Source organism: Prunus dulcis, chromosome 1, assembly GCF_902201215.1.
Source record: "Prunus dulcis chromosome 1, ALMONDv2, whole genome shotgun sequence".
NCBI classification, from domain to species: Eukaryota; Viridiplantae; Streptophyta; class Magnoliopsida; order Rosales; family Rosaceae; genus Prunus; species Prunus dulcis.
Genome location: NC_047650.1, coordinates 36,765,234 through 36,784,852, shown reverse-complemented (window position 1 = coordinate 36,784,852; position 19,619 = coordinate 36,765,234). Strand labels below are relative to the sequence as shown.

The 19,619-nt window shown below is 35.3% G+C and overlaps 5 protein-coding genes across 8 annotated transcripts; 2 read left to right on the top strand and 3 right to left on the bottom strand.

The window, feature by feature from the left end:
* Window positions 1-780: 780 nt before the first annotated feature.
* On the bottom strand, window positions 781-1,414 carry LOC117616366 (uncharacterized protein At1g05835-like). Its single transcript, XM_034345668.1, has 2 exons — window positions 1,332-1,414; window positions 781-1,177 (listed from the first exon to the last, which is right to left on the bottom strand). Exons 1-2 carry the CDS (start codon window positions 1,390-1,392, stop codon window positions 864-866), a joined length of 375 nt encoding a protein of 124 aa, XP_034201559.1. The 5' UTR covers window positions 1,393-1,414; the 3' UTR covers window positions 781-863.
* A 3,128-nt stretch (window positions 1,415-4,542) lies between these two features.
* On the bottom strand, window positions 4,543-5,022 carry LOC117619321 (TPD1 protein homolog 1-like). Its single transcript, XM_034349248.1, has 2 exons — window positions 4,965-5,022; window positions 4,543-4,856 (listed from the first exon to the last, which is right to left on the bottom strand). The coding sequence occupies exons 1-2, from the start codon at window positions 5,020-5,022 to the stop codon at window positions 4,543-4,545; spliced, it is 372 nt and encodes a 123-aa protein (XP_034205139.1).
* A 1,862-nt stretch (window positions 5,023-6,884) lies between these two features.
* Window positions 6,885-10,216, top strand: LOC117622566 (heparanase-like protein 3). Of its 2 annotated transcripts, none has more exons than XM_034353306.1 (9): window positions 6,885-7,294; window positions 7,994-8,030; window positions 8,135-8,318; window positions 8,482-8,630; window positions 8,710-8,940; window positions 9,050-9,239; window positions 9,339-9,464; window positions 9,566-9,665; window positions 9,766-10,216. In XM_034353306.1, exons 1-9 carry the CDS (start codon window positions 7,046-7,048, stop codon window positions 10,102-10,104), a joined length of 1,605 nt encoding a protein of 534 aa, XP_034209197.1. In that variant the 5' UTR covers window positions 6,885-7,045; the 3' UTR covers window positions 10,105-10,216. The 2 variants fall into 2 exon arrangements, with proteins under 2 accessions (XP_034209197.1, XP_034209189.1); XM_034353298.1 differs by having other exon boundaries at window positions 6,887-7,294; window positions 9,763-10,216.
* A 682-nt stretch (window positions 10,217-10,898) lies between these two features.
* Window positions 10,899-15,184, top strand: LOC117622546 (cysteine--tRNA ligase, chloroplastic/mitochondrial). 3 transcript variants are annotated; one of them, XM_034353279.1, is made up of 9 exons: window positions 10,899-11,343; window positions 11,430-11,493; window positions 11,836-11,997; window positions 12,249-12,419; window positions 12,629-12,910; window positions 13,060-13,185; window positions 13,626-13,829; window positions 14,270-14,371; window positions 14,671-15,184. In XM_034353279.1, the coding sequence occupies exons 1-9, from the start codon at window positions 11,000-11,002 to the stop codon at window positions 14,905-14,907; spliced, it is 1,692 nt and encodes a 563-aa protein (XP_034209170.1). In that variant the 5' UTR covers window positions 10,899-10,999; the 3' UTR covers window positions 14,908-15,184. The 3 variants fall into 3 exon arrangements, with proteins under 3 accessions (XP_034209170.1, XP_034209161.1, XP_034209178.1); XM_034353270.1 differs by having other exon boundaries at window positions 10,901-11,343; window positions 13,060-13,281; window positions 14,671-15,159; XM_034353287.1 differs by having other exon boundaries at window positions 10,999-11,343; window positions 11,426-11,493; window positions 13,060-13,281; window positions 14,671-15,159.
* Window positions 15,185-15,209: 25 nt separating this feature from the next.
* On the bottom strand, window positions 15,210-19,112 carry LOC117622581 (hydroxyproline O-galactosyltransferase HPGT3-like). Its single transcript, XM_034353317.1, has 12 exons — window positions 18,770-19,112; window positions 18,507-18,570; window positions 18,211-18,260; window positions 17,937-18,124; window positions 17,769-17,829; window positions 17,588-17,660; window positions 17,102-17,225; window positions 16,912-16,999; window positions 16,734-16,784; window positions 16,311-16,382; window positions 16,046-16,158; window positions 15,210-15,675 (listed from the first exon to the last, which is right to left on the bottom strand). Exons 1-12 carry the CDS (start codon window positions 18,892-18,894, stop codon window positions 15,653-15,655), a joined length of 1,032 nt encoding a protein of 343 aa, XP_034209208.1. The 5' UTR covers window positions 18,895-19,112; the 3' UTR covers window positions 15,210-15,652.
* Between the last annotated feature and the right edge of the window lie 507 nt (window positions 19,113-19,619).

The following is a 19,619-nucleotide window of genomic DNA, read 5'->3' as shown; positions in this document are numbered from 1 at the left end:
AATTTGTCTATAAATTTTTGAAAATAAGGTAGGTGGAAAAATAGGAAAGTGGGTGGAAAATAGCAGCACTCATGATTTTTTACTCAATCAATTACAAAGAAATCAATTTGAGAATAATAAAAAAAGAGTGCTACCCACCATGTGAATTTAAAGATACAAAATTCTATTTTTCCACCCATCATTATTCCTAAAATATCCTTTAATTATTAATTCAAGTAATTTATTGTTTTTTTTCTCCTTCTTTTTTCTATTCTCCCCAGGACTCTTATTTGCTTGCTCATCACCATGAAGCAAGTTGGTTCCTTCATCTTCGGAAACTCTTGAGAGGTCTTTCATTTTTTCTAGATTTAAAGGTCTCTTTTTGTTCTTTAAAATTTCAGCGTTGTGTAGTTGAGTGAGTGGCTGCTGGATTTTTGCTTCTTTTTTTTCTTTTTTTTTCTTTTTTTTTTTTCAGTTTTTAGAAGTCATTTTACAAATGGGTAAAATAAATAAGGAAATAGGACAAGTGATGAAAATAACATCATTCTAAAAAAACCAACTAGCTTATCCACATGGTCATTAATAATTTTTTTTGATATAAACCTAAAAAATGGGCCTAAATTGATCCTAAAGAACACGTGGATTTTCGTCTAAAAAAACACATGGATTTGCCTAATGAATGCTTGAGCTTTTGAATTAATATTTAATTTTCTATTTTTTGTAATTATTTTGGAATCAATCTCAAAACAAAATTATGAGTTGGGAAAGAATCGTATAACCCACATGTTCAACGGACCAACAATACATTTTTTTTTCCTTCTTGATCTATAAATTGACCTAAGTATGCGGAACAAAAAATCAAAGCACTAATTCTCTCTCCTCAATCAATTACAGTTGATCTCAGAGGAAACTGGCTTGAATGAGAATTGTGTGTCCCAAGCATATTTGAAACTAATCTGAGAAAATGGTATAAGAGATGAGCCATTGTTGAGGAGACACTCATTCCCAGATTTGAGCAATGACAAAGGGTTGACTTCTTCAGTAGTTTGAAATCCATCGCAGCCTAATTTCACATTCCCTTGAAGACATGGGCATGCATTCAGAACCTTCACCTCAAATTCTGGCTTTGCTTGCACCAAAACCCCAGTTTTGTCTTGGCTAATTTGCAGGTCATTTGTAGAGCACTTTTGGCTTATGCCTGTGATAAAAATAGATTGATAAATGATAACAAGAAATTATAAACCACAACAGTTTAAGCGTACAAATATTATAAAATATTCAGTTTGGAGCGTTAGATGTTAAACTGAGAGTGCTAAAATCGCCGGAAGAAAAAATACTTCATTGTTTCTTACCTTTGCTAAGAAGGATGAGCAGGAGAATAGCTGAAAATAGGTTGAGACTGGTACTTGCCATTGCACCTAGTTGCTGCCTCTCACTTTTGCCAAATTATGTGGTCTGGTAAGTCAACCTCACACACACACACACATATATATATATATAATAACAAAATATTAACATGGTAAGAAATATTACAATTATTTTATATTATTAGCTTAAACCAAATCAAGACCCATAAAAAAATATAATACTATTTTTGTGGCGGTGCATTTAAAGAGTTTCTCCATAAGAACTATGATAAGAATTTACCATAATAAGTGAGAGAATAGAATTAAGTTTTCCTATACCCGCTTGAGGCTCCTATTAAATAAATAATAAATAATAAATAATTATTTTTAATTTAATACTCGTTTACTTTCATGCCAGAGCAAAAAATACCCTTATTTTCTAGTTTCTATACAATAAAAAAATTAAAGACCTTTATTAAATGATAGTTGACCATTAAGATCCCACTTTGAATTTTTTTTGTCCGATTTTTATTTTTTTAAGTAAAAGGAAGGAAATTGCGGCTTTCTTACACACACATACTATCAAAATGCCATGAAGTTGATCATATTGGTCTTTAAATAAAGATCATTTTCCGCTCAGCTAGACCCGTTGGCATCCCAATTTGTACTTAAAAACCATTTTTAATCATTGGAAATTTGATTTTCAGTTTAGTCCTAATTTTTACCCATGGAGCATGTTTTTAACCCTTGTTTTCAATTTTAACATTTAAGTAGAAACAGTTTTCACAATTACCTGCATTAATATGTAAGAGAAAAATAATAAAGATACAAATTAAAATGTGCAATAATACTAATCAATATGTTTACGTTTAAAAAAATATATATATATATGAGCAACATTTCAATGCGAGGGATAATGATTAATGTAGACGTAATAAATTTTAGGAAACCCGCGCAGAGGAATTTCATTGCAGTTGCTGCCATTATTTGATCACAAAATACAAAATTCAACTACCAGAATGTTGAAAGAAAAAAAAAATTCAAATCAATGTACACGGACTTGTAAACATCATAATGGTGCATAGATTTGTTAGTTTGAATCCTTAGACACTTTGATTTATAATGTTTGTAATCGGAGTAAGGAGCCAAGTCCCTCTCATTTTTCCATTGATAATTAATATAAAATCCTCGTACTGTTGAGGTTCTCTTAAAAAAAACATCAATGCACAATCTGATTAGGATTTTTATTTTCTTTTTTGGGGGTTTGTTTCAGGATTTGGGTTAGGATTGATATTTTCTTTTTGAAAATACCTTTAAGATACTGAAATTTAGAAATGGCTTCTAAAATTGCATTAAAAGGAGAGATCGATGAGAAAAACTTCCAAAAGCATGATTAATACATGATACCATGTGTTATTGTGATTTCCACCAGATAGAGAAATTAAAATAATTATCTACATTTCTGTTTGTGGGGTTTATCCCCCCTTGTTCATGAAAACAAAATTTATTATCTACATTGTTCATCATTGGTTGGACAATATCATGTTAGTTAAGTTAGAAATGAGAGTTTTTCTCTCTCACACACACTATCAAGATGCTATGAGAATTCGAACATAAGGCCAATGATAAGCAACTCAATGCCAAGCATACATGAATGCAGATTGATATTCAAACATATATAAATTGGTTTTTATTTATTTATATATATGTTATAGTGTCAAGATTGATATTCTCTTTCTGATACTGAAACAAGTTTTAAGTTTGAATACGTGAATGCAAATTAATAATCTGATACTATAACATGTTTAAAAAAGAGAATATTACTCACTTGTATCACAAAATTGAGCTCTTCTTATTCATTATAAAGGATACTAAATCATCCAAATCCAAAATTTCAAACAATAATTTTCCTTGAAAAACAGCCAGCATGAGAGTAGATTGGCTTAAAAGGAAACGAATTATCCCAAGCATAGGTGAAACTAAAATTAGCATGAGTATCGATAGGTCCGCCATTATTGACAAGACACACGTTACCAAGTTTGATCAACATGGTTTAGGGTTTAGAGAGGAGAATTCGAACTCGGGTGCAGAATTGGAAACACATCCGTCTAGCCAACTTGGCTAAGTCCATTTCTACTAAGTGAGACCAATCTTAATTATCAACTAAATGTTATATTAATCTAAAAGAACCCACACGATTATGATTAAACAACAATATAATGCATAAACTACACAAGACACTACCAATTATTAGGTCATGCTATGAGAGCAAGACCGATAAGGAATAGCGAAACTTTACCTCCTACAATGAGACTGCAAAAGAAAACCAATCAGAGAAACCTCACAATAGTTGCCATTAGTTTGGAGACAAACACCAAAATGTTCTTTCCTTTTTCTTGCCTGACCTTGATGTTTGATGGAAAGGTTACATAAATCAAACCCAATTTATAAGGGCTTGTTTTATAATAAAAAGGTGAGAAAATAAATGCATGAATATGTAATTTTCTTTTTGTCAAACCATATCTGATATAGAGGGTATATTACAGCAAATGGATACAAATGGTAAGTCATTGTATAGAAAGAAGATGTAGGTATACATGAATCTAGTCAATGCAATGGAATGATGTGGTAACCACAATTAGATATCGACTTCACCATAAATATGTATTATTTTTTTATTCATATGAGTCGAACCTGAGACCTCTTACAAATAAGTGGAGACAATTACTTTTGGACAAAAAACCACTAATTCATTTTCAATTGTTTGAGTATATTGTTAGCATTCGTTTCAACTCAAATAATACTCTGGGATTAATAAATTTCAAATTCATAATATTCCATTGTATATAGTTATTTCGATTTTGTTTTAAATACATTATATTCTTTTAGGACATCCTATTGAGAGGGACGATAATACACTAAACTTATACACACAATATGAATGTTAGAAGTTGAATCCAAGATCTTGCATGGGAGAGTAATTACTCCAAACCACTACACTAGTGGGTTCTTTACGAAATACATTATATTTAAGTAAGTGATATCGGACCCAATTCTCATAACCTGGATCGGGTCCAGTTACACTCTTGTTAGAAAATCAACTCCCTACATTTTAAGTTACATTATATTGTTGCCCAAATTCAGGCACTTATTTTTCATAGAAATTAAACTGAAACAAAACCATCCAAATCCAAAACTCTTCAAACAAACATCATTTTCAAGAACAACCAACTTGGGAGTGGACTGGCTTGAAAGAAAACGAATTGTCCCAAGCATAGTTGAAATTGAAATCCGTATTAGGATAGATAGGTTGACCATTATTTACTAGACACTCGCTGCCAGATTTGCTCAAGATTGAAGAGTCAATGTCTTCCACAGTTTGAAATGCATCGCAGCTTAGCTTAACATCCAGTTGAGAACACGGGCAATCATTCGTGATTTTCACATTCCACTCTGGCTTATTTTGCACCATTTTCCCGGTTTTTGACTGTGTAATTTTAAGATTTTGTTCAGTGCAAGGTTGACAGTTGCCTGCAATATATCAAGAAACACGTAAGTCAGTAAGTATAATTTGCCCCCAAAAAAAAAAAAATTGAAATGGCATAAAATAACTACACAAATATAGAGATGAAACTTTACCTCCTACAATGAGACTGCAAAGGAAAACAACGCAGACTAAGTTCATGGTAGTTGCCATTGGGTTGAAGACAAACAGTAGAATGTTCTTTTTTCTCTCCGGCCCTGTTGAATGATGAAAAAGTTACAAACTGACCCAATTTATAAGGAGTGGAGTGTTGTTTCACCGTGCCTATTTCCCCACCCACCATGTAATTAAATTTGAAAAAACACAATTTTATCTTTCTATCCACTATTATTTCTAAAATACCATTCAAGCAAATTCTCTTTACTAATCATTAGTAGTTGAGATATGGTGAGGATCAAGCAAATTCTCTTTCCTAAAATAAAAAATAAAAAAAGAGTAAATAATCTGTTTTATTTAGGTAAGGAGACACACTACCTAAAAGCCCAATCCATTTAACATAGTCTGTTTAATTTGTTTGATCCTCTTCATATCTCAATTACTAATGATTAGCAAAGAAAATTTGCTTGAATTATTAAAGGGTTTTTTAGGAATAATGGTGGGTGGAAAGATACGTTTGTGTTTTTTCAAATTTACATGGTAAGTGAGAAGATAAGATGAGTGAGAGAATATGATAGAGGGTGGAAATAGTAGCACTCTAATCTAATGGATGATAAAAGAAATGTAAGGTAATTATTTGATTTAATGACAAATGTGCGGTAATTAGGCCACATGCATTGGTAAAATATAAATGCGGCATTGTATAGAAAGAAAGAAAACGTAAGAATACATTAATCTCACCAATGCAACATGATAAGGAGAAGTTATTCACGTCTCAAAGAAATAATTATGCATTTCGTCAGGTGAAATTTTCTCCTTTTGATTTCACTCTTGTTTTAGGACGTCATGGCTCCCAAACCGTATAGAATATCCCAACTCCAAACCGTGAATTCTAAACTTGAAACCCCAAACCCTAGACACATGATCCCAATCTGGGCCTAAAAACATAGACCTCAGACCTTTAGGCCCGTCGTAGACAATGGATCCCAAACCAACCTTGAAGCTTAACCCTATCCCAAACTCAAATTAATTACTTTTCATTTTCGTCGGGCGTTAAAAGTCCTGTCGTATAGAAAGGGGTTCATTTAGATGGGACCTTGTTATTCTATAACAAACTCCTATATCCTATCATTGTTAGAGCTTTTGACCAAATGAAGGTTTACCCAGGTTGTGCCTAAAGATTGGAGGAGGGAGGACCTACCTCCCCAGAAGTGTACCAAACGCAATAGAGATTCACCTGCCTTGGTTGCCTATTTGATCTCAAACTGAAAAGCATCTCATAATTGATTCTGAAAGTAGCTTGTAATTAGAGCTATTGAATATTCATATGAAATGGCTGGAAAAATTGTTGCATGATTGTTTTATATTTTTGCCCAAGTTAGAAAGAGAGAAGAGAGTTTTTACACACATTATTAAGATACCATAAAATTCAAACTTGAAACCACTTATTTGCAAATTAAGATCCACTTTCACTCGGCTACATCCCATCGGCATTGTTGCATAATTGATTGGTTTTTATATAAGAGCCGTCAAAAGCGACTAGAAAGAGACCCTTGCCGCTGTTGCTGGTTTTTACCACACAAAAATTTATCCCTCCTTTGGTGGGTTTGGTGATGACGTGATGCTTCCAATATCTTCCAAAATTTATTTTCTTTGTTTTTTTGTTCAACGAAATTTCCTTAATACTTTCCTTTAAACACAATTTACTCAAACTTTTCAAATATTTCTGTATTTTCAGACTCTCTTGATATCTTCGCCAAAATAAATATTTAATACCTTGAGTTTTGTTTAATTGTTTTTTCTTTTATCTTTTATGCTTCATAGACTAATTAAAGTAACTTTATTGAAAGCGAAAATGAGTGCCTCACTCACTCACAAGCTTCCCCAGTAGTATCTTCCCATCCTTTATAGTACCTATCCACTCTCTGTCTCTACCAACTTTACAAATTTACAATCAATGCAAATCCAATCCCACCATTAAAACCAAGCCTGCAGAACTTGCAAGGCCTCCTCATCACAAACCAATACAGGGACACAGAGAGAGCGCAGGATTTTTTTGTTATTTTTTTTTCTTGGTTGCATGTGTGAAATAATGCGTTCTCTGGTGATTCTATCATTGCTTTGCTATTGGGTGTACATGACAACTCACAGCCACAAGTCATCAATCTCTGTGGCTTCACAGAGCACTGAAGGAACCCTTTTTGTCAATGGAACAGCTGCTATTGGTTTTATAGATGATGACTTTGTCTGTGCCACAATTGATTGGTGGCCTCCTCAGAAATGTGACTATGGAACTTGTAGCTGGGGCTCTGCTTCTGTTCTTAATCTTGTAAGCCATCAGCTTCCCCAACATTTTCCTTTTTTGCTTCTCAAAATATCATCAAGGCATATTCAATCCAATAGAGGTCTCACTTTGCTTTTTTCTCTTTTTTGTTGTTGGGTTTAATCTCCTAATCTTCATACTATTGCACAACTAAATTTATGTTAAGTTTTCATTTCAATCCATAGCTTGATTTGATGTTGTTGTTAAACCTTTCCCTTAAAGTGTCAAACCCCCCAACTCTTGTAAATCGCCCTTCTCAGTTTGACCCTGTAAGTTGAAGAGCATGTAGATAGCAGCTGTTCCATTGACAAAGAAAAAGCTAGCATTTTGGATACCAGTTTGTCAAGAGCATGACTTGCTCCTTAAGATTGAGGAGCTCCTCCTTAAAACCAATCGGATTTTGATGCTTGTCAAATTTCAGCAATATTGACAAAGTTTCAACAAAAAAATAAAAAGAATATTAAAATTACTTAACACGTGTCAAAATTACATTGGCCGTAAGGAGGAACTCCTCCTCAATCTTAAGGAACCAAGCTTTTTTCTTGTCGACTAGTATTATTGATTATTGAAATATTCCAAAGATTCTATTCTCAACATGGAATTAAAACTTTTAATCAAGATGATGCTTATCTACATGCATCTTTTTCTAATTTCAGAAGTATATTATTTGTTTATTCTAATAGTATTTCCTTGGGTTTTTGGTAGGATCTTGACAATGCCATACTTCTGAATGCTATAAAAGGTAAAGGAGTCATTTTCTTGAACTCATAACAACCGCACACACACAAACGACTATACATAATCCATAACAGTCTTAACAAAGCTCTCCCCTTTATTTTATTGCAGCATTTTCACCCTTGAAAATTAGGCTGGGCGGCACCTTGCAAGACAAAGTCATATACCAGACAGAAGAAAGCCAACAACCTTCTACCTCATTTCTCAAAGATGGTTCAGAGTTGTTTGGTTTCACTCAAGGTTACTTACCAATGTCTAGATGGGACCAACTAAATATTTTCTTCAACAAAACTGGGTAAATATTCCTCTTATTATATGCCCTGATGAACGTATTATATATAAACCGTGTGTAATGTTCTCTTACGGACTTATGTTGCCAAAAAAATGCTTATTTCGCTAGACAATCTGACAAGAGAAATTTTCCCGTAAACCGTCATGATAATTTGCTTCTGAAACAGGGCTGTTGTGATATTTGGTTTGAATGCACTGAGAGGCAGGACAATAAGCTCCCAAGGAGATGCTGTGGGTGCTTGGAACTCAAGCAATGCTGAGTCTCTAATAAGATATACAGTCAAAAAGGGATACAGAATCCATGGTTGGGAGCTTGGTAAGAACTTGAACACATGAGAATTTAAGCCATGCTTGGAAATTAAGTTAACAAAATAGAGCTGGCTGCTTATGATCAGGAAATGAACTAAGTGGGAATGGAGTTGGAACAAGAGTTGCTGCAGGCCAATATGCATCAGACACAAAATCTCTCCAAAGCATAGTGCAAAATGTTTATGCAGGTTTTGAAGCTAAGCCACAAGTCTTGGCACCAGGAGGGTTCTTTGATGAAAATTGGTTCACAGAGTTTATTCATAAAACACCTCTGTCTCTTCAAGTAGTTACCCACCACATATACAACCTTGGTCCAGGTAAATTAACTCTCAAGCCAATTACCTTGGTCTTGGTTCAAGTGTTTTTAAGCAATTTCATTTCATTTGAATAACACTTGCCTCTTTTCCTTGCTCATATTAATTAAAGGTAGTGCTGGAGATCTTATTCAAAAGATTCTAGACCCATCTGTTCTTGATGGTATTTCCCAGACCTTCAAAAGCCTACAAAGCCTTCTTGAGAAATCAAACACACCAGCAGTGGCATGGGTTGGTGAATCAGGAGGTGCTTACAACAGTGGCCATAATCATGTAACAAATGCATTTGTGTTTAGCTTCTGGTAATTAAGCTTGCCATCCCAATTGTTTTCTTCTTCTACTTCTTCTATCTAAACATTTTGATCAACAGAGGTTGTGCATTTTTCCCACTAACCAAACAGGTACCTGGACCAGCTTGGAATGTCAGCATCTTATGATACCAAAACATATTGCCGGCAAACACTGATTGGTGGCAATTATGGCCTCCTTGACACTAACACCTTCGTACCGAATCCGGATTACTACAGGTTAGTACATATAGATCATGAAGACCAAGAACACTCCTAATGATCTCTCTTTCAAAGAAAGAAACCAAACCCATGTCACAAATGTATGTGTTTTTTTACAGTGCTCTTCTTTGGCATCGTTTGATGGGAAATAAGGTCTTGTCTACAAGCTTCCCTGGGACAAAGAAACTACGTGCTTATGCTCATTGTTCAAAGAAGACAGTAAGTAAAAAATTGAAAAAATTTCACATGAAGTAATAAAAAGATTATGCTTAATTAGCTAATCCATTAAGCTTAATTTCATGATTAATTCATGCAGCAGGGAATCACAGTGCTCCTCATCAACCTAGAGAGTAACACTAAAGTTCAAGTCCGAGTTTCGACTGAAAGTCCTGGCAAGCTCAGTTATCTGAATTTTCAAGGCTTGCGGGGTTCTAAAGCTAGCCAGAATGTAAGAGAAGAATACCACCTAACAGCTAAAGATGGGGAATTGCACAGCAAAGTAATGCTTCTAAATGGGAAAGCACTAAGTGTAGATTCATCTGGGAACATCCCAGCCTTGGAACCAATAACAGTAGGGTCATCAGATCCCACAACCGTGGCACCTTTCTCTATTGTATTTGTTCACATTCCCGGCATAACTGTGCCGGCTTGTAAGTAGGGTTTTCTTGTATAGTTGGTGGGATTTGGTGTTCATATCAAAGGCTTGTCCACCTTCTTATCTTATCCTAAAGATGGAAAGAGAAATAAAATGAAAATTTGAAAATTCAGAAGAGGCAAGCACATTAGAGTTAGAGTTTGGAAAGCCAAAATTGCATACCAGGCAACAATAAGGCCTCCTCCTTCATAACGGGTGAAATGCATGTATTTCTTAGATCAACATGTTACTTTCTCATCACTTTCATCAATCTATGAGTACTAAAAAGGTCTAAAAAAATTTGTTGTAAGTCTCAAGTTTGATCCACAAGATATTGGGAGATGGCTATACTGGCACGATGATTCAAATAATGACAAATTCTCAAGTCATCACTTTTGTGTGTGCAACTATCAATTGTTGATTTGTAGGTCACACATGCATCAACGGCTGACAGTTGTCCATGTAATAATGTAAACTAAAGTTTAACTTTTAGAATAAAAGCCTAATAATAAATAAAACGAGTGATAAACATTTTTTAAAAACAAAAGGAGACAGAAAAATAAAACCGAGTGTTAACTATTAAGTAAAAAAATGGAGAGATGTGATATAACTCGTATAAATTTTGGATTTGGTAGAATATATGAGAAAATAAAATAAGGGTAATGATTTCCCCACTCCAATTTTATCCACTTACACTCCTTTTTTAGTTATAAAATGGAGTGTAAGTGGATAAAATGGGAGTGGGGAAATCACCACTCTAAAATAAAATATGTATGAAATGGAGGCAAAGCCTTGGAAAGCCCAAAAACAGAGCATTAACAACCCAGCCCCCCAAAAACAAAATGGCCCGCTTATTTGTTTGTAGATAAAGCGCTAACAGAGTCTCTCGCAGAAAACGTTCAGTGACAGAGAGAGCAAGATGAGCACTCTGCTCAAGTTCTACAGACCCTTGTTCTCAATCCCCTACTCCACTCGGACGGTTCAACTCGGAACCCACTGTTTTCATAGCTTGTTCAAGCCCAAAAGGAGAATTCGTTGCGTGAGTACTTCAAGCCACTCTCAGCCGTCGATTGGGATAGGTGGTAAATGGGAGAGTCCAGAATTTTCGGAGCTGTGGCTGCAGAACACAATCAGCAGGAAGAAGGAGGTGTTTAGACCGAAAACTGTAGGGAAGGTGGGCATGTATGTTTGTGGAGTAACAGCCTATGACCTCAGCCATATCGGCCATGCTCGGGTCTATGTTACCTTCGATGTTCTGTACAGGTCCATCTCTCTTGTATTTGTGTGTTTTCTTCATTTAGGTTTTTGTTAATGCTGATTTGAGACTCATTGTTTTGAGAAATAGGCAGATATCTTAGGCATTTGGGATATCAAGTCACTTATGTTCGGAACTTCACAGATGTTGATGACAAAGTAAGTTTCTTTGTTTTGTTTAAATGTTTCCAGTTTTCAAGCTTCAGACTTGGGTGATGGGTTTTCTTTTTTCTTTTAAATGATATCTTTGTTATGTTGCATGGGATTTATTCATTCACATTGCACAACTGAATTTCCCTGCTGCTAGGGTTATCAGTAGTTTTATGCATCATGTTCTGTTGTTTATTGTATTCCTGGATTATTTATTAGTTTGGTTGGTAGTTCTTAAGTGTATTGATACAGCTTGATGAATTTATGTTACAAAAGTTGGATGCCAAGTACCCATTACTTTCCACATTGGCATGACAGGATACCTGAGTCTGCACTTTTCAAATTCTGTAGATAATTGCTAGAGCAAAGGAGTTGGGGGAGGATCCAATCAGTTTGAGCAGACGATACTGCGAGGAGTTCAATCGAGATATGGTCTATCTTCATTGCCTGCCTCCTTCTGCGGAACCACGAGTGTCCGATCATATGCCACAGATCCTTGATATGATAAAGCAGGTACTCTTTTCCACCCATATTTCAAAATCTATTGAAAGTATCACGTTTAGGCTTTTAGCACCTTGTGTCCTGGCACAAAGAGTATGCAGTCTTATAGGATTGAACTGGATAGTTTGCCAAGTTTGGAGATCATAGAAGTACAACTGTTTATGTTATGATGCATATTTATTAGACACATCACAAATGCTTCTGTTCTCATGATTTACATTTAACTCTCTCTCACACCCATTCTTGATGTGCTCCCTGGGCAGATTATTGAAAATGGATATGCCTACATCGTTGATGGGGATGTGTACTTCAGTGTTGAAAAGTTCCCAGATTATGGACGTCTATCTGGGCGAAAATTAGAAGATAATCGAGCTGGTGAGCGGGTTGCTGTTGATTCAAGGAAGAAACATCCTGCTGATTTTGCCCTATGGAAGGTAGTGTCTGTAATAACTATCAGAAAAATGATGGCAAATTTGACATTGTATTTTCATCGATAAAGCTGCCTGGGTCTTAGCTGATTCATGTTCTTACTATAAAGCATTCTAACTTGTTTGTTTACATGCATACACAAGACATATGCAACATGTTGTATAACACAGTTGGGTGGGATGTTGATTTTATGGTAATGTTTTAATGTTTACAGACTGCAAAGGAAGGAGAACCCTTCTGGGACAGTCCATGGGGCCCTGGTAGACCTGGATGGCATATCGAGTGCAGTGCTATGAGTGCTGCTTATCTGGGTTACTCTTTTGACATACATGGTGGAGGGATGGACCTTGTGTTTCCCCACCACGAGAATGAAATTGCTCAGAGTTGTGCTGTGTGTAACCACAGTAATATAAGCTACTGGATACACAATGGTTTTGTCACTGTTGACTCAGAGAAAATGTCCAAATCCCTTGGAAACTTTTTCACAATTCGGCAGGTAAAAGGCTTCCATTCTGCTTAAAGTGGTCACACTTTTTTTTCTTTCTTTTTCATTTTTTGGCACATGCCTTTGTCATTGGTCAGTGAGCTTTAAGAATTGAAGTCTTATCTGACTTTTCCTTTTGTTGTAAATATTGGATCTTACAGGTTATAGACCTTTACCATCCCCTGGCTTTGCGACTTTTCTTGTTAGGGACCCACTATCAGTCTCCAATCAACTACGCTGATGTGCTGCTTGAAAGTGCTTCAGATCGGATTTTCTACATTTATCAGGTACCACAGTATCCTACTTCTCTGCAGATGGAAGAAGCCTGTCTCTCCTCTCTCTCCCTTCCTTCCTCCCAGCCAACACCACACAGACACATGAATGTAAAGACATCACATATGCAAAATGCTGAGTGAAATACCTGAATTTGTGTGTTTTCTTTTTAGCTGGAGAAACACCTGAACTTTGTGGATCACATTTGTTAATGTTTTTCTGGTCCAATCTGCTGGGGTTCAGGTCAATCTGTCTGCTTTGGGTCCTTGATGGAAGATGTAGTTTTATATATGTGAATATTTTGTTTTAGATGCCAGCAGGATTTAAAAAATTTTGAGAACTTTTTAAATTGTTTATATACTTGAGGTTTTTTCCCTGAATCTAGAGATGTCTTATTATCTATTCATTTTTTGATTCCATTTTGCTTTTTTGATCAAATTTATTCTTGTTGCAGACGTTACATGATTGTGAAAGTGCGCTAAGCCAGCGTGATGTGGTTACCCTGAAAGATACCATCCCACCTGATACAGTGAACATCATCAATAACTTCTATAAAGTTTTTGTAACATCAATGTCAGATGATCTTCACACTCCTGTTGTTTTGGCTGCACTATCAGACCCATTAAAAACTATTAATGATCTGCTTCATACTCGTAAGGTATTGGGTCATACTCATTAAGTTTAATATGATTATAATTAACTGAACGTGGCATACAGCATTTTAGAAACTCTTTATGTTTAGGATGTGATGTAGATTTTAGTTTGCAGTACAAATACTTTTAGGGTTAGTTTTGTTTACATATCAAATAAGGATTCAAAGGTTATTGAACCCAAGCATCTCTTGAGTTAGAATAAACAGAAATTTGTAAATCAATGTGTTCAACCTTAACCAAGAAAAAGTGTTGAACCTAGGAACCAAAAAAAAAAAAAGTTGCTAACATGGTAATAGTAGTTTGAGAATTCTGACTCTGTGGTTCTTCTCCCAGCTGTATAAACATGATCGTCTTTCTCACTAATGATATAAATGCTCTGTTTTTCTTTTTATTTCTCAAATTTTCTTGAGCTCTGTGTTGTCTTGTACTTTATAAATTTATACAGGGGAAGAAGCAAGAATTGCGGATAGAGTCGCTTGCAGCTTTTGGGAAGATACTTGGGAATGTTTTGAGCACTTTAGGATTGATGCCTGAAAGTTACTCTGAGGTATGGAAGTTGTGTCGATACTACTACTCATTGCATTATGAGTTTATGAGATTTTTTTAAATAGCATTTTACTAGAAATTTACCATAAAGGTGACTACATATTGATATATTTGTATAATATACTTTGATTCCTGGACAAAAGTTGACCCCTTTTCCGAAAAGTATGGGAACCTTACATGATAAAAAAGAATCAATCCCAACAAGCGTCATGGACACTGAAATCTGAAAACCCTTTATTCAATTATTTTTCTTGTTCAATAAGGTTTATTATAGGAGATAAAAACTAATTTATGCTGCAGATTCTGCAGCAGCTGAGGGATAAAGCCTTGAAGCGTGCAAAGTTAACAGAAGATCAAGTATTGCAAAAAATTGATGAAAGAACTGCAGCAAGGAAGAACAAGGAGTATGAAAGATCAGATATAATCAGAAAAGACTTAGCTGCTGTGGGGATTGCTCTAATGGACAGCCCAGATGGGACAACATGGAGACCAGCCGTACCTCTTGCAATTCAAGAACAGCAGGTTTCAATAACTTAAATGGCTCACGCTATCAGCATTGTTACAATTTGCCAGTACCATACCATATAGGATTAGGGTACTTACAATTTTCATTCGTAAGCAATTCTGAAAAATAGGTTTTGGGTTTCCAAATGTAATGATAGAAAAAGGTAAATTCAAGTTCAGGTTTGATAACCATGAGAAGAAATTTGATTGACCATTGATGAAGTTTTGGGGGCCAAGTCTGGTTCCCCAATTTTTTAGTTTGTCAATTAATGGTTTTCGGCTTTATCAACGCAGTTTACATATTTCCTCATCTGCTGATGCGTTTGAAATCAATGTTGTGAAACTTTAGATGTCTGTAAATACAATTTTGGGGATCTGAATACAGTAAATAGAATAGCTACAAGACCAATCAGCCCAACAGTAATGCCCTCTCTTTTAACACGAGAGCAACGGCTGCATGGAAATAGAAGGGAGAAGCTTTAATATTATTGACTATGTAAAACAAATAACATATCGAATTCATCCAAAAGTCTCCAAGCTATCACCCAATGCAGGGGGCGGTCTAGTCAATCCGTTAACACTTTGACTAAAAATGAAAAGAAAACTTCTCGCCGATCTTCACATATAAAAGAATGATGTTGCTAATCCTTTGCAACCAACCTTCACAGCACCTTAGTGGAGCATGGATACGGCCACCATGCTCTGAACATTGTTTTGATGCTCGCGCAAAACTTGCATGACCAGAATACTCTTCGAACAAAAGATTATATCCCCTTGATCAAGTCAAAGAACACACCTTGTCTGGAAAAGTGGAAGGGTTAAATGGAAATTGTCAACACAAGTTGCATCCATTAAATCAAACATAACCAAAAGACCTAAACCATAAGGGAATTCTTTTCTTTTTTCATAAATATTTTTTCTTTGGGGAGCGGGGTTTAAATCAATTTAAAGTGTCTTTGCTTTCTATTTTAGTATTTTCTTTCAAGCTAGAAGACCCAAAAACATCTGTACATTTTTTTATTTTCCTGTAATCCAATTTACAAAAATGGGGTAACTTCAGTGAGCAAAACGTGGGAGGTTTTTTTTTATTTATTTATTTATTATTTATTTATTTTTTTATTTTTTTATTTTTTTATTTATAAAAACAACACAAAGCATGGAGTAAATTTACCTTGTCTAATGCTACCACAACAAAGGCGGTTGTCATCTATATATGTGGCTTGGATACCCATCATCCATGAACCCACTGATACATCATCATGAGCATAAGTCTTCAAAGATGCACTGCATATGAAAGTAGACAGAAATGCGACTGTGATTTATTCACAGGATAATGAAATGCATAAATAAGTCTAACAAATTCATTCTCATAGCTTGATAGCTTATAACGACATTTATATCCAAATGAAAATCTGTTTATAACATTCACAACAAACCTGTTTATGTTTATATACTGAGCTAAGTTCTTGGATAGTATTATGAGTGAACTACCTGCATGACGGAAATACCTGGAAGGGAAAAAAAAATTGTGGAAATGATAACCAAATCTGAAAATATTAGCAACTAGACCAGTCCAGACATGACATGACTTTATAAAATATATAGACAAAACAGTATCTCGGAACATGCATTACATACAAAACACACACGCACATACAAAAGGCCCTAGTAAGTAGCAAATCTTTGGCCATCAGATTCTTTCTATGACCATGATTAAAAACTCAAATGACCTCCCTATTTAAACTCTTTACTAGAGCGGGATTGTGTGTGTTCGCAGAGTCTGTATCAAGTTATCAACACAGCATACAGCATGCAATGCCCATTAGATGCTGTTTTATTCAGTAGATTCAATCACTTACGATTTCTGATCCCCAAATTTCCACCAGTCAGGCTCATACCAAGCCTTTCCCCTGCAAATTGAAACATTTTCAAAGTCAAAAGCTGCATCGTAGTAACCCTATCAGCCTCAAGCTCTGCAAATAAAATTGGAAAAGTACGATCAAATTGCACAGAGGTGTAGGATAGTAAAGTACATACTCTTCAGAAATCACATCTCCTGACTTCATGCAACCGATATAAGCACCATCTTGAGCACGACGATGTTCAAGAAGTCCAATTAGCCCCTCTGTGTTAGGTCAGGAAAAACTGTTGTAAATGATGTACAAAAAATTTCTGATAAAATTTAGTCTTGAATGCTCTCGCAAATTTATAGGAAGCGAAGCTCTACCAAGATCAAGATTGATATTGTCATCGACTTTGACATAAAACTCAGCATCCCAATTTTGAACTGCAGTACTGAAGAAGAACTTTACTTTTTTGGTCAACTCTTCTTGAGCCTCCTCATGACCTTCCTGATATAATAATATTACATATTCAAACTCTATATTTTCCACAATCATAAAATCTTAAGTTATCCATATATAAGAGGTAACCTGCAACTACAAAAATGCGCAAATTTTGGTTTATTACAAATTATGAAGATAATACAATAAAAGTCATATCATCAAATATCTATCCCTTCAATTATGCATAAATAAAAAAATCAGAATTTTGAAATATATTTTAGCTATAAAAAAATTCTGAAGATTTTTAAATTGTTTTATGAGTAACATATCATTGTATTACAGTTTTTAAACGACCATAATACTTGTAAAGCCTGGGGTAAAATATTGAACCAGATGTATTTCAATAACACTGAGATTTTATTGCTTACAAGAATCAAGAAATCCTTTGTCGACCGACTTTCCTTATCAATATTGCGATCTAAGCTATCACCCTGATTGGGACTGCAAGTTCAAAGCGAAAAAATTATGAGAAGAGTGTCTCCATAGTAACTACCACAGTTAAAACAGCTACACTAGTACTAGTATTGGGATTAAAGTGCGAGGAAAAACCTCCGACCAATTACAAAGCGTATGACTACTCCTCTTTCTTCTAGTTTTCTCAAAGCATCACCTGCATACGTTGAGTGTAAGTACTAAGACCGATCAACAATTCATCTGAATTCAAGCCATGCACACATTGTAAATCTGCAGTTGTTTCCATCAGAAATCCCAACTGACCTTTAGGCATCCAAGACCCTCTAAACATATTTCGGTTCAAATGACTACCAAATCCAGTATAAACTCCAATAACAGCGAGCAATTGACCAGAAGAAGACACCTTTTGTTGCAAGTGATTCTTGAGGTATCCTTGACTCTTGGCCAACGTCAGGTCCATCTCAGCTTGCACAATCCTCCTCTCCAGGTCTCTGAACAACACTACCATTAATACAAAACTAATACAAGGCACAACTCAAGTAATCTGATTCGAGGAAAACAAAAAGTAGGAGCATACTTGCATCCAAGGACCGCTAACTTGTCTTCAACTGAAAGAACCTTTGGTCTCTGACAGATGGACAGAAACATCACTAAAGTTAAATTGAATTCAAACAGGCATCATAAATTGTCACCATATGTCATTTTGGTTGTTGGGTTAACTTAGAAAATGGAAATTGAACAAGAAATTTGAGTCTTGCACATTCTTTTCTTACCTAGAAATTGCTAATTGAGCTGAATCAATGTCTTCCTAGGTCTAATGGTAGAAAAAATTAAATTAAATTAAAGTCTCAAATAAAAAGGTTTGAATGGAACCTGGCCTAAGTTCTTCTTAAGAATATTAGTGAGTACTGTTCTGTTCTCTGCATCTTGCCACAACCTGGATGTCCCAAAAAACAAGTCATCAACTTTATAATAACCGCGCATTCTTAAAATGCTATAAAATCATGAAATTGTATCAGATCAAACAGAAAGCTGGGAAATTGAAACTCTACGTTTCAAATTAACCATTGCATTGGATTAAAACTTAAAGCTGAAAGTTCATTTTTGAAACATTTCGTAGGCAATTAAGAACGCACCGGCCAGCGACGTAGAGCCAAGCGACGCAAGAGAAGAAGGCCATTAGGATAGATGGCTTGGACGTCTGAAGAGGCTTCGATCTCCATCGCCTCTCTGATTTCGTCGTTGTGGGTAAGCCTTCCATCTCAATTCTGAAGCAGTAGAGAGAGAAAGAGCAGCGCAATAGAGGGACACGAAATTTGTAGATGCAATTTAGTGCCTGATTCAGACAGAAATTATGAAACTGACATAATAGATTAAGCTGAATACGGTAAGGAATCTGAAATCCAGAAACTAATTGAAGACCAAAACAAAAACTTTGAATTTTCACAGAGAGAGAGAGAGAGAGAGAGATTAAATGGAGCGGTTACTTTCTAGGCCCAACTAGTTAAAGGTCCTGGTTTTCTGTGAATATTGGGCCTCCAAATTTTATGGATTTGAATATGTTTGTTGGTTTCCTAGGCGAGACCGAACTATATCAAATTAGTTACGCTTTAGTTCGATTAGGTTCTTTGATATAAGCAATATTGAGGAGGGAGGAAATCGACCTAAGATATCATAATAAATGCTCTCAATCACTGGAACACAAACTCTTGCAAATAAAGTGCTCGACCAAACTAAACCAAGCATGTTAATTTGATTTAAGCAGAACGACCAATTTTTTGCTCACACCTACCATGCAAAAAATTAAAGCAAAAAAAAGTCGAATTCTGTATGTTTTTTTTGCATACTAACGTTTTCCCTTTACGGTTGATTTTTGAGAAGGAATTTAAGTTGAAGAATGATTTCTTTTTTCTCGTCACCATTGATTATGGTTTGAATATGCAATCATAATTTAAGATAACATACTAGACCGTTAATTTAAGATAA

Coding starts and splice junctions, on each gene's coding strand:
- LOC117622546 (XM_034353270.1), top strand. CDS start 11,000: ATGAGCACTCTGCTCAAGTTCTACAGACCCTTGTTCTCAATCCCCTAC. Junction 11,494..11,835: donor TCACAGATGTTGATGACAAA/GTAAGTTTCTTT, acceptor CAAATTCTGTAG/ATAATTGCTAGAGCAAAGGA. Junction 13,282..13,625: donor CACCACACAGACACATGAAT/GTAAAGACATCA, acceptor TTCTTGTTGCAG/ACGTTACATGATTGTGAAAG.
- LOC117622566 (XM_034353298.1), top strand. CDS start 7,046: ATGTGTGAAATAATGCGTTCTCTGGTGATTCTATCATTGCTTTGCTAT. Junction 8,941..9,049: donor CATATACAACCTTGGTCCAG/GTAAATTAACTC, acceptor TATTAATTAAAG/GTAGTGCTGGAGATCTTATT. Junction 9,240..9,338: donor GCATTTGTGTTTAGCTTCTG/GTAATTAAGCTT, acceptor CTAACCAAACAG/GTACCTGGACCAGCTTGGAA.
- LOC117616366 (XM_034345668.1), bottom strand. CDS start 1,392: ATGGCAAGTACCAGTCTCAACCTATTTTCAGCTATTCTCCTGCTCATC. Junction 1,178..1,331: donor GCTCATCCTTCTTAGCAAAG/GTAAGAAACAAT, acceptor TTTTTATCACAG/GCATAAGCCAAAAGTGCTCT.
- LOC117619321 (XM_034349248.1), bottom strand. CDS start 5,022: ATGGCAACTACCATGAACTTAGTCTGCGTTGTTTTCCTTTGCAGTCTC. Junction 4,857..4,964: donor TTGCAGTCTCATTGTAGGAG/GTAAAGTTTCAT, acceptor GATATATTGCAG/GCAACTGTCAACCTTGCACT.
- LOC117622581 (XM_034353317.1), bottom strand. CDS start 18,894: ATGGAAGGCTTACCCACAACGACGAAATCAGAGAGGCGATGGAGATCG. Junction 17,226..17,587: donor CAAAGGATTTCTTGATTCTT/GTAAGCAATAAA, acceptor TTATTATATCAG/GAAGGTCATGAGGAGGCTCA. Junction 17,000..17,101: donor CAATATCAATCTTGATCTTG/GTAGAGCTTCGC, acceptor GACCTAACACAG/AGGGGCTAATTGGACTTCTT.